Genomic DNA, 13,176 nt, shown 5'->3' with positions numbered 1-13,176 from the left:
CATTTGTGGTAGAAATAGCAAAAGAATTAGAAGTACAGCCTGAAGATGTGACTGAATTGCTGCAATCTCATGATAAAACTTGAACAGATGAGGAATTGTTTCTTATGGATGAGCCAAGAAAGTGGTTTCCTGAGACATAATTTCCTCCTTCACTTTGGTGAAGATGCTGTGAACATTATTGAAATGACAAGAAAGGTTTAGACCATTACATAAATTTTGTTGATAAAGTAGCATCAAGGTTTGAAAGGATTGACTGAAGTTTGAAAGAAGTTCTACTTTGGGTAAAATGCTATCAAACAGCATTGCATGCTAGACAGAACTCTTTCATGACAGGAAGAGCCAATCAATGTTGGCAAACTTGATTGTCTTATTTTATGAAACTGGCACAGCCACCCCAACCTTCAGCAACTGCTACTCTGATTTGTCAGTAGCCATCAACACTGAAGCAAGACCCACCAGTGAAAAAATTATGAGTCACTGAAGGCTCAGATGTTTATTAGCATTTTTTAGCAATAAAATATTTTTTAATTCAGGTACACGTACACCTTGGTTTTTTTAGACATAATGCTATTGCACACTTAACAGACTATAGTATAGTGTAAACACAGCCTATACATACACTAGGAAACCAAAACATTTGTGTGACTCACTATATTATGATATTTGCTTTATTGTGGTATCTGAAACCAAACCTGCAACACCTCTGAGGTATGCCTATACTTCTTTCATGCCCCCAACAAGGGATCTAGGTAGAAAGAAGATATTTTTGATATATAATATCAAAGTACTATAATTTCAAAACTGGCTTTCAGAATTGGCATCTACTCAGGCACAGGTACTGTATACTACAAAGAATAGACGATATCTCATACCATCTTGATTAAACCATCTTTACCATTACTCAGTCACTCATTCAACAGATATTTAATGGGCATCTACTACATACTAGTGATTTTCTAAAGCCAGTGCTACTCAAAATATGGTCCATGCATTGGTACCAGACCACATACTATTTATTATTGGTCTGCTTACAAGGTAAGTACAAAAATGAAGAGTAAGCATTTAGAAACATTTATAGCAATCTGACATTGCCATCAATCAGTGGTCTCATCTCACTGCACAGGGCATAGACTAGCTCAGATATCCGACCACTGTGGTGAGTTATCTGTGGCATAAGCTGTGAACTTGTCATGCGCAGTAGAATACACATCAGTCCATGATGGACCGTAAAAGAAAACACAATAAAGTGGTCCTTCAACCTCGGGAAGTCTGTTCTAAGCCAGGGGTCAACACACTTGTTCTGTAAAGGCCCAGATGCTAAATATTTTTGGCTTTGTAGACTGTATGTGGTCTCTGTCACATATTTTTCTTATCTATTTTTTTAATTAACACAAATCTTTATGAGTATAAAAACCATGCTTGCTCAAAGGTTGTACCAAGGGCAGGATTTGGCCCACAGGTGATAGTTTGCTCATCCCTTTTCAAGGCAATGAACAAGACCCCTGATCCAGCCAGTGAATAAGACAAAAATCACTGCTATGGATCTAATATTATACTATATCATTTTCCCCTCATCTTTATCATCATCATCTTTAATTATTGGCAACATTTACTGAGTTCTTACTATGTGCAGAATAATGGGCATGGGGCTGTGGGTAAAAAGAGGTTAAAGATGCAATCCTGCCCTCCTCAAGCTCACAATCTAGTTGGGTGAGAGGAGTGAATCACATGTGATAATGTATGTGTACATTCTTCAAGTACCAAGTAAGTATGGCGACAGTATGTGTTATAAGAGAACCAATGTTTTCTTAAAAAGCAGGAGGAGAAGAAACAAAATTCAGCAAAATTTTGATCTTCTGTACCAATGTAAGGGAATAAGTAATAACTAACTCAAGATCATATACCTGGCCATGGGATTAAGGCAGTATTTTCTCAAGTGTGTCTGCCAGGTGTTTCAAGAGAAAGGGTCCATGGTTAGCAAGGCTGAGAACAGTCCTGCTCCCTCTTGGAAAGACGTGATCAAGGCACAGTGACAATGGAAAGACTCTGAGAACTCTGAACACTGTTTCTCAAACTTACTGGACTATTTTCATAGTAAACCTTATTGAGATCCCCAGGATTTCCTCAGAGTATCGTAGGAAATTCTCACTTATATTACCTTTTAGAATTTACTGTAGGATGGGCTAATATTCTGGTAATAAACTTCAAGCTACACTGATAAACTCAGAAGTTGCTAGGAAGTTGCTCAGCCTTACGATCTGGTTGTTTTATAATCTACCCAATGTTAGAAGAAACCATTATCTTTCAGACTAATAAATTTTATTCTTCTCACTCTCCCTCACGACAGAGAATCAGCCCATAGTTTCTACTTCTAAGAACATCAGTGTACAAGTCCGAGTGATGTGTTGGAATGATGGACCAAATGCAGCAGACTTTAAAGCAAGGTTAGCCATGGGTGGAAACAGGCCCAGATGTAACCACTCCCCAACCCCCGCACCCCCACACACCAGAGAAGTAAGAAAAAGCCATTTAGAAGAAAAGGCCTTATGTTGTTAGTTGGATTTGTCCCTGGGCTTCTGTCTCGTTTATTACGCCTTCAGAAAGAAAATCCTCTGAGCCCTTGGGAAAGAGCATCAGAGGTTACTCCTGATTTCCAGATTCTACCTTGAACTGCTTCTGTAAGAAACAGCCTGTGATATACAACCTGGTTACATTCTGGAAAAGGAAAATGTTTCTGATTAATTCAGATAGTTTTTAATTAGAGTATATACCCAGAAGGACATTTGATGGCTATTTCAACTTAAATCATAAACCAAATATTAGTGCTTTAAAGTGGTCAGGAGAGTAAGAGGGCATATTTCAAACCCTTTGGCGATGACAGGGCCACTTGTGCCCAATGTGTATCTGTTACTGGATCACAACCTTTCCAATGTATAGGTGTCCCCCATGTGGAGCTGATGAACCAGGGGTAAGCAACTGTGCCTCATTCATTATTTCCTTCATTCAAGAACCATTAATTGAGCACCTACTTTGTGACAGACTCTGAGAAAGGAACTGGGACCAGAGAGATAAAAGATGCAATGAGGGCTGGGCATGGTGGCTCATGCCCAGTTTAATGAACAAAGCATTTTACCCAGTTTGGAATAAGAACCCTTTGGTAGGGTACATTAATAGGATATCATCATTCTATGAAAATAAAATCCAGCGGAGGATATCTTTCTTCCTATATACTGTTAAAAGATTTAAAGTAAATAATTAGGCTGCTCCTTAACTAACAAATGTTTTTCTTTCACCAAAAACAAAACAAACATGATAGTAACAATAATGCCATAAAACATGAGCACTTGGGTTTCTCAAATCAATTTATAAAAAATACTTTTAATAATAATCATCACCAACTAAAACATAATAATACAAAAACAAATACAAGAACTCACCAATCCAACTTGACAATAAATACACTCCACTTACTGTCAAACTATCTTCAGGAAACTTGCCATTCATTCATTCAACAGTCCTTCCTGAGTGGCTTCCACAGACGGGACAGGCACTGTGCTATATGACGGGCTGAGGTGGTGTAAGGGACAATAAGCCAGTAGCAGCTGTATTAGAATATATATGTGTTACACTCGACCATGAACGATGTGCAGGGAACCCACTAAGAGAAGAGCCACTGACACTGCCTGTAGGAGCTGGAAGAGACTTTCAGAGAAGCAACATGTTAACTGGGGCTTGAAAGATGAACAAGACTTAGTTTGCCAGATGAACAGGGCAAGAGCCGGGGAGGGAAGAAGAGAATCAAGTGTATGTGAAAGGCACTCTGTGCAGAGAAGGCAGCAAGGGTTAAGACATAAGAGCTTCCAAGAGCAAAGCCTCTTTAGGACAAAGAGTAGTTGTGTAAGGCCTGGCCAGAGCATAAGTCACTAAGAAACTAAGGCTGTGGTCCACGCATTATGGGCCTTGAATGACATGTGATGTTAACCCTTTCTGAGACATGGAAAGAAAAGGAACGATAAAACGCACGTACATTTTAGGCAGATGCCTTCTGCCAAAGGTGAGGAAAACACTAAAAGGAGAGAGCTGGACTACTTTGTGAAAGGTCACATAGTTATTTCCCTTGAGATCTTTTGCTCAAAGTAATTGGCACAGGGCAGCTATCTGGCAGGAGACAAGGCTCTACTTCACTGTCTAAATGAGAACAATTCCCACCTGACTGATCTAAATTTGTATTTTAGTAAAACGTCTGCTGAGAACCAGGAACTAAGGAAGTAGCAACAAAAGTCTCTTCTTCCTTTACTTGGGGTAAAGCCTTGAGTGTCCTAAATGAAGCAGAAATTTGCATCTCTCTCCCCTGGTGAGTGTGAGGCCCAGGGACCACCATGCCATTTTGGTGGTAAATCACACATCATCAGAGTTCTGCCTTCTCCTCCATGACTTGCTCAGGGCAAACTGGTCCCACTGTGCCTCAGACACTCAGCTCATACTCCTCCCTGAGCCTAGACTGTTTTCTATCTCTCTAACCCACTTAGATATTTCTCTTTCTACAGCCAACACCCATCCCATTGCTGGAGAAACCTGCTCTGATTATGTTGAGGTTCACATCTTAGCCCAGCTGTGACACTGTATAGCTAACCCAAATTCGTTGAGTCCTGATTTATTCATTTATACAATGGGATACTAACATTTATTAATAAGGTAGTTGTGAGGATTAAATGAAACAAATTAACATACCACCTGGCACAGGGTAAGTGCTTAATGGTATTCGAGATAATAGCACAAGTTATCATTTATCAACTCACAAGTGTTTTCAGCATTGGACCACATTGTTTGCACAAACAATTCAGGCACAGTAAGCTACTCTTATCAGTTAGGATGGTATGAACCTTCCTGACATCCAAGTTCTCAGATGCCAGCCAAGGGTTAACTTTGCAAGCATATCTTCTTAAAGATAGCAGTCTCAGGCCTGCTATGTGAACTCTTTCCTACATACCTGTGAAACAGATTTGAAATTATAAATGCCAACAAACAGAAGCATTTGTGGAAGATAGTAAGTAGATTAGTCAAGTTATCTGTCAGCAAACAGTTACTATTTATTATATAATGCACTGAGGGGTAAGTTTGAGAGAAGCACTTGATAAAGTCTCTTTTCACAGGAAGCTTGGAGACAGGCTGTGTTACTGTATAAACATGAAAAATTAGCCAACTTAATCAGAATATGTCAAAATTAGTGAGATCTGTAGTAAGTTCAGAGGGGGAAATGGTACAATCAAATGGCATAGTATAGTGCCTGAGAGCTCAGACGCTGCAGCCCGACGGCCTGTTTTTGAATCCTGGCTCTGCCACTTATAAGCTGTGTGACTTTGGGCAGCTTGCTTAATTTTTCTGTGCCTTAGTTTCCTCAGTAACAGTCCCTACCTTACAGGGTGGTTGTGAGAATGAAATGAGTTGATTTATTTAATCTCCGAGGTCACTGCAGGGGAATGTGAACACAGTCCCTGTGCTCTAAGAGCTCACATGCAGCCCAAAAAGGAAGACAGGTGAAGAGGCAGGTACCGTAGGAAATACTGAAGTCTGGCTCTGCTGCTTCCTGGCTGTGTGGTCTTGGACGAGCCATTTAACCTGCTGGAGTGTCAGTGTCCTTACCCGCCTGCTTAAGTGGGTGGTGGGGTTGGAGTACAGTATATACCCAGAGCACGTGGCATCTAGCAAGTCTCTGTCGGAGTGGAGGGGTGGTGGGAGGGTAGGTAACGTGTCACTGAGGACATGAGCAAAGCCTCATGGAGACATGGTGGCTGTGCCCTAGCTCTCCCCTCAGGAATACACTTTCAGAGATAATAAGGAAGGGTGTAGGGGAAAAGAGACAGAGGTAAAATAGCTCTAAGTGTAGCAGCTCATACGGTTAGAAGGAAACAAAATGGGCAAGAGCATAGATGTGCTCCTGTTTTGGACCAGCAGCCTGGGCTCAAATCCCAGTGCTACTACCTCCAGACTGCGAGGCCTTGTGTGAGTTATCAAACCTGTTCCTCAGCTTCCCCATCTGTAAAATGAGGGTGTTAACAGCAACAACAGCAACTGCCTCACATAGTGCCTGGCACACGGTAAGTGCTCCATAAGCATCAGCTATGGCATTTTGTGAAGAAATTTCAAGCATGGTACATTGCATAGATTAGATGTTATTACTATTATTATAATTAAGAAACACCAATGAAGGCAATACTTACAGTCTTTTCTTATCCACCACTCTTTTAACTCGGATGGCTCTTTGTTCTGAGTAAAGTTTACACACTCCTGTTGCAGGGGAAAATACCAGAACAGAGACCATTTAAAATGGCTTCACAGGCAAAGGTATCATTCAGTATAATGAGGTACTATAATCTTCAGCTAGCAAAGCTAAATTCCATATCACATCTACTGTGAAATGCCACATTTGACCTTTAAGAAGAAAATGAAATACTTTTTAAGTAATCTTCAATGAAATCCAAAACAGCCGTCCTGTGCTCCTTCACTTGCTGGGAATGTATCTCCTTGTGGGCTATAACAGAAAAGGACAACATTCAGGTCTTTGTATGCAATTATTCTAAAGCTAACAATTTATCAACTTCCTTAGAACAGTTTCTTTATTGAAAGTATTTTTAAAAACATAGCTATAAAATGAGTTAGCATCGAGTGAGACTTATTAGGCTTTAAAGAGTAAAAGATTAAACCCATAGAAAACTATAGTCAAATAATTTATGGCTTATTACAGCACTTAGGGACAGTATTTGACGCAGCACTTCTTGAGTGCTGACCTCATCTGTAGCAACAGCATCCAAGGCTCAAGCTGACCTTCAAGAAACATGTTTAAATCACAATTCAATCACACACTCCTCCCTGCCTGAGCTTGCACAGCTTTTCAGATTGAAGGGCCTTGTCCTCTTTCCTAGGCACCAAGCCAAACTCTCTTTCTCCAGGAAACCTTCTGTGACTCCTGGCCACAAGGATGCCTTTCTTCTGGGAACTATGTGTAGGCACTCTGATAGTACTTTACATATATACTGCTAATAATCTAAACAGCAGTTCTGATTATGCCTGTTATACACATGAAGAAATTAAGGTTCAGAGGCAATAAGTAGCCCAAGGTCACATAGTTTCATATTTAATTGCTGGCTTTATTAATGTTTAGTAATGTTGTGTATTTTCTAGGAATCTCAACGAACATATATGGCCCTAAGACTGGGGACATGAGTTATGTCTTTACCATAGGGCTGCTTCACTTGAGACTCATGTGAGGGATCAGGGACTCTGTGAAATTGTACATACAATTTTGCATGCACGTACATTTTTCTGGCAAGAATGTTTACAGCTTTCATCGGACTCTCCAAGTAGTCTATCTTGGTTATAGTGTAAGCTTTCCAAACAAAAGTCAGTGTCACAAGCATAATAGCATCTGACAACTTTGAGCTCTATATACTATTTAATGTATTCTGTATCTCCCTAAGCAAATTGAAAAAGAATCAAGAAAGAGGCAAGACTTGGGAAGCCATCTTAGTGTCTCAGTGAGAAATGAGCATCAATGAAAGTGAGATGATAATAACCACCCTAGTGCCAGACATGCTGTAGGAATTTCCTTTAATTCTTATAACAACCCTAAGAGATACATCCTATAATTGCCTGCATTTCACAGATGAAGAAACTGAGGTCCAGGGAGTTTAAGTGACTTGCCCCAGGCCACATGGCTAGAACGTGCAGAGCTACGGTGCATACCTAAGCAGTCATGGCTCCAGAGCCTTCCTTCTAACCATGAAGGTTTGATATGAAAATTTAATACTACAAGTAGAAAGCTCAGTATCCTCTTCCACCCTTATCTACAAGCTATTGGCTCCCGCTTCACTAAATGCCACACAGACAGACAGATACACATACACACACAAACTTACAATTTGTCTTCTCTGTCCCTGACCCCTTGGTAAATTTTTGGTCTTGTTTGAGAAAGCTCTTTTCATCTCCCTCCTCTGAATATCCCAATCATTTAACTTGAGTAATGGCTTTTCATTACTTTTAACAGATTAGGTTAAAACTATGATCAGGAAAGGAAGGATTTTAAAGTTTTAAAACTTAACACTAAATAAGAACATAAGAGGGAATTTTAACTGGTTGTGCCATATGATCCTTGTTTAACTACTTGATATATTCATGGTTGTCTGTCTGCATCTTTCAGAACACTTTACCTTCTGTTCTTAGTTGTTGAATTGCTTCAGAACAGGTCCTCATGAATATCTGAGCATCCTGGTCTATCTGGTCTCGTTCTGTGTCTGTCATCCTTCCATAATCAGACACGATATGGCTAAAGAGAGAGAGAAAAGGAAGAGGCAGCAACAAATGACAACACAATATAGTTTGGGTACATGAGGAGGGAAGAAAAGGCTCCCTGATAAAGTGACATTTAGGAAAAACTGACCCAGCTAAGAGGCAGGAAAATGATCTACATAGTGTAACTAACATATATGAAGGCCTCGACACAACTGAAGCAGGACCAGACATAAGAGAGAAGGAGTGAGGGGAGGAGAGGGGAGGGGAGGGGAGAGGAAGGGCAGGGAAGAGAGAGGAAGGGCAGGCAAGGGAAGGGAAAAGAGATGAAGGGGAGAGGAGGGGAGGGGAGGGGAGAGGAGGGGAAAAAAGGGGAAGGGAAGGGAGGGGAGGGGAGGGAGGAGTGGAGCATGGAGGTGCTGTTAGGGACTGGAGCACACAAGGCTCATTAAGAACATAGGCTCTGCCTTTGTGGACAGTGGGACTGCTACTGCATGGACTCACACCACACAATGACTGAATTAGACTTACACTAGAAGCTCACCCTGGGTGCTGCATGGAGAATAATGCAAGGACACAATCTGCAAGCTCTTGAGATATATGTAAGAAGCTGTTTTAGGCTGCCATTTTTCAATGTTGACAAGTAGTCTTCAAAGCTCACAATAAAAGAGCTTTTAGAAACAAATTTCATTTCCCTTAATACTAAGTTAAACAACCCTAAAGTTACTGAGCTAGTAAGGGTGTTCGCTTTCAGTAAGATAGCACCTTGAAGCTCAAAATAGGACAGCCCATCTTGATTTGAGAATCACATGCTACCAAGGCGAAAGGGACTTAACATAACACACAGACTCAAACCATCCCATTTTCTCCCCCCGCCCTCCCCCCCCAGCCTGGCTGGCCACCTACTCTCACTGAGAATAAAATGCAAGGTCCTACATGCTCCCACACACACTCCCCCCATCCCCTCACTTCCTGCCCCACTGGCCTCCTTGCTGTCCCCTGAATCAGCTGAGCACACTCCCGCCTCAGCCGGGACTGCTCCCCAGCAGACGTCCACTCTTTCTCTTCATTCCGCCTCTGCCAGGGACCCACTCAGGCTGGCTTCCTCGGAGGACCGCTGGCTTGCCCCGCCCCACAGCACTTGCCCACCACTGATTCCCAGCACCCGTGCTGGATGGGAGGCGATCGCCTCTCCGCTCCAAAGCTGCCCTTCCCTGCTTTGTGACAGGGGAGCTGGGCCTCTCCAAATCCTACTGTTACTTTGCTACTGTCTATTCTTTAACCTGCTTTCTTTTTCTTTATAGCACTTATTCCCTGAATAATAAATATTTACATCTATCTCCTCCCAGTAGAATGTGAGCTTAATGAAGTAGGGACTTCATCTTGTTCATTTCTGCTTCCCAGTACCTAAAATGGTGCCCAGCACACAGCAGGTGCACTAACATTAGCTGAGCACTCAGGACATGTCAGATACTACCGAATTTTCCGCACCTTTATGTGTATTTTATTTACTTATTTTATCTTCACCATTCATTCATTCACTCACTTATATACTGAACTCCTACATATCAGGCATAGGACCAGGGGTTGGGGATTCATAGTTGAATAAAGCTCATTTCTGATCCCCACAGAGGGAAGACTGACACAGAGACGGGAGTACAAGGAACTGGGTGAAGGCTGTTGGTACAGAAGCTGACGGTGGGACCCAAAGTGGTGAGTGGTCAGTTTGCGTAGGCAGAGAGGAAGGCACTCCACAGAGGAAGGAGTGGCGGAAGAACAGGCACAAATTCCTAACCTGTGTGTCATGGTTAGAATGACCCCATGACATGTAGTCCAACCCAGGAGATATCTAGGAGTGAAGGGGGAAAGGAGTAACAGGCTGGTCCCATGCACACCAAGCAGCCTGGCTGAAGCCCTAGAGGCTCACTGGAATCCTTCAAGAGGGCAGCATGTCATGTACACATGGTCAGTGTCTGCACTGTTTTTTAAATGAATGTGGATGTCTGGATGGAAAAAACACAAACTGCTTTTTTCCACTCTCACCCTACAACAATGAGCACAGAAGACTTCTGTTACCAAACATCTGTGGGATTTTCCCATACACTCCAAATAAGCAATCAGTTCTGCAGTGGACACCAGCTGAGTGTCCCCTGATTCAAATTGATCCTGACACCACCTGCCTGGAGACAGTGTCAGACCCCACAGGGTGAGGGCTCCCACAAGACTGTCCCTGCTTCCCTGCCACTAACTGCAAGCCCCAGGGTGTTTCACTTGGCTTGTGACTAACTGGCTAAAAAGTCAGGGATCCCATTACCTCCTCCTCAGGTTTGATTAATGTGTTAGACTGGCTCACAGAACTCAATAGATATAACTCACTTATATTTACCAGTTTATTATAAAGGATATTACAAAGGATGAAGAGGTACATAGAGCAACATACAGGGAAAGGGTATGGAGCTCCCATGTCTTCTCCAGGCACACCATCCTCCAGAACCTCCACACATTCAGCTATTTGGAAGCACCTCAAACACTGTCTTTCTGGGTTTTTATGAAGGCTTCGTTATTAGGCATGACAAATTAATCATTGGCCATTGGTAACCAAATTTAACCTTCATCCCCTCTCCTCTCCTTGGAGGTCAGGGGTGGGGCCGAAAGACCTAGCCCTCTAATCCTGCCTGGCCTTTGGGGTGACTAGCTCCATCCTGAAGCCATAACTCCTTAGCATAAAAAAAGACATTACTTTGGAGAGTCCAAGGATTTTAGGAGTTGTATGCCAGGAAACTGGACTAAGACTAAATATGTGTTTGACAATATCACAGGATGGTATTATGACAAATACACATTTATCTCAAATTGTTACTGACCCTGTGATAGCTGTCTCTTCAACACAAATAGGTTTTCCAAAAATATAACGATCATACAAAATACTGACATTTCATTATCAATTGGAACAAGGTCCTGGCAGTAAAAAGTTGGGGATCACTGGTATAGTCAATGGGGACAGCAACTAGAGAATTTTAAACAGGGGAATGCACATTCTGCCTTTGTTTCTCTGTGGTAGGTGGCCGGGGACAGATGAAACTAGACCCTAGGGGACTTTAACCACAGTTAAGAGACCTCTGCCAGAGTCCAGGAAGAGAAGAAGAGAGCCTAGGCCGAGGCAGTGCCTGTGAGGAAGGAAGGGAACATGACTGAGAGACATGACTGAGAGACATCTACTGACCGGGTGGGCACTTAAATGAGGAGAAGTCCAGGATGAGTTTCTGGTTTACATGCGTGCACAATCAAGACGCAGAACACAGAAGGCGGCATAGGTTTGAAAGGAAAGATGTTAAAACACTGGGCAAAAGATGGCATACAAATTTTAGCGGACTATAGATGAGATGGAGCAACTGAAGAAGGGTCCAAACCGTTATTTTTCTCTGATACTTTCAGAACATCACAAGATATATAATGGGCATTTGAGACAGTCATTTTTTAAAAGGTTTACCTATCTGGCAAATAATTTTTAAAAATCCTCATAGGACATGCATATGTAAATTTATCAAATTTTATTTTTATTTCTTTTATAACATACAGAAGAATAGTTTTATTACAGATTTCAATTTATCTAAATATTAGATTCAATTAAAGAAGACTATGTTAGGTATAGGTTTGGATTTGTCAATTTACTTCAGGGAAAAAAGAAAAAAACTGGGTGGTAAAGTTTATTCACTGGTTTAGAAATACTTATTTTTATTATTTAGTTGACTAGTATATTAAGAAAGGGCAAAACATTACATTCCTCTATTAATTTAATACACAACTAGATACTTGCTAAGGACAGAGAAGAAGAGAGAGTACCAAAGTTTCACATTCTATGGTAAAGGTTACTGAAAAGGTACAGACAAAACTTACAGACTACAATCTTATTTTTGCTATAAATATTAAATTAACAGATTGATTTCATAACATATGCTGGGCATGTACTATGGGAAAGCAAAGTACCTTGTCCATCGTATATGCCCAACACACATTGTGCAATCCATCTGTCCAATGTGCATTAAACTGTTAATGCCTGGGCTGCAGATATGAACAAAACATAGACCCTGCTTTCGATAAGTCATATCACAATAGGTGACACCCAAAGGCTTATGTATATGTTTATATATCATAAAACAACAGCTAACACTTATATAACATTTTGTATGCATTAACACTAATCACTGTTCTAAGCGTTTCATGTATATTTATCCACTTAATTCTCAAAATTCTATGAGGTAGGTATTATTATGATACTTATTTTACACATCAATCAACTCAGGCACAGAGAGTTTAAGTACCTTGCCAAGGCCACACAACCAATAATGAGCAAAGCTGGGATTTGAACCAAGGCAGCCTGCTCTGGAGGCCAGGCTGTTTCCACCACTCTAGGGTACCTCTCATTTCCTAAAAAGCAGGAGGGCTCAGAAGAGGGGAGGCTTACTTCCCATAGCTGACTGGGAGGAAAGTGATCTATGAACTAAATCTTGAGAGGCAGATGCGGCTGTGGGAGCAAGAGCAGATGCTCTGAGTAAGTGGTAATGGAAATGGGAGAAGGCCTATTTGAAGAGCAGTGACAGAGCTCAGGGTAAACGGAAGGCATGAGTCTACCTCCAGTGCCAAGGAGTTTTATTCTGGAGCCAAGGGAAAGGCTGAGCTGTATAGAGATAAAGGCAGCCATACCCTGCTGCATGGAACAGAAAGGGAAAGATCCAGTCCTGGGGTACTGAAATCAGGCAGAGCATCTTAGCTTGTTCACCTTTGCATTCCCCAGCACCATGAACCATGGAAGTGCTCAGTAAATTTTTGTTGAGCTGAAATTTAAGAAGGGGCAATGGCAGAGCTTGGGTGGTGGCAGGGGAATGGAAA

The 13,176-nt window shown here is 41.6% G+C and overlaps 1 protein-coding gene across 2 annotated transcripts in view; it reads right to left on the bottom strand.

Moving 5' to 3' along the window:
* STX18 (syntaxin 18) overlaps positions 1–13,176 on the bottom strand; it is a 129,872-nt gene that overhangs the window by 24,428 nt on the left and 92,268 nt on the right. For both annotated transcript variants that reach the window (XM_012739700.3, XM_075992958.1), the window contains 3 exons: positions 8,208–8,323; positions 6,455–6,532; positions 6,222–6,288 (listed from right to left, as the gene is read on the bottom strand). In XM_012739700.3, coding sequence (XP_012595154.1) covers positions 6,222–6,288; positions 6,455–6,532; positions 8,208–8,323 — 261 coding nt within the window. The remainder of the gene's footprint in view (positions 1–6,221; positions 6,289–6,454; positions 6,533–8,207; positions 8,324–13,176) is intronic.

The sequence above is a fragment of the Microcebus murinus genome, chromosome 16 (genome assembly GCF_040939455.1).
Source record: "Microcebus murinus isolate Inina chromosome 16, M.murinus_Inina_mat1.0, whole genome shotgun sequence".
Lineage (NCBI taxonomy): Eukaryota > Metazoa > Chordata > Mammalia > Primates > Cheirogaleidae > Microcebus > Microcebus murinus.
This window is presented reverse-complemented; position numbering and strand designations above follow the sequence as displayed.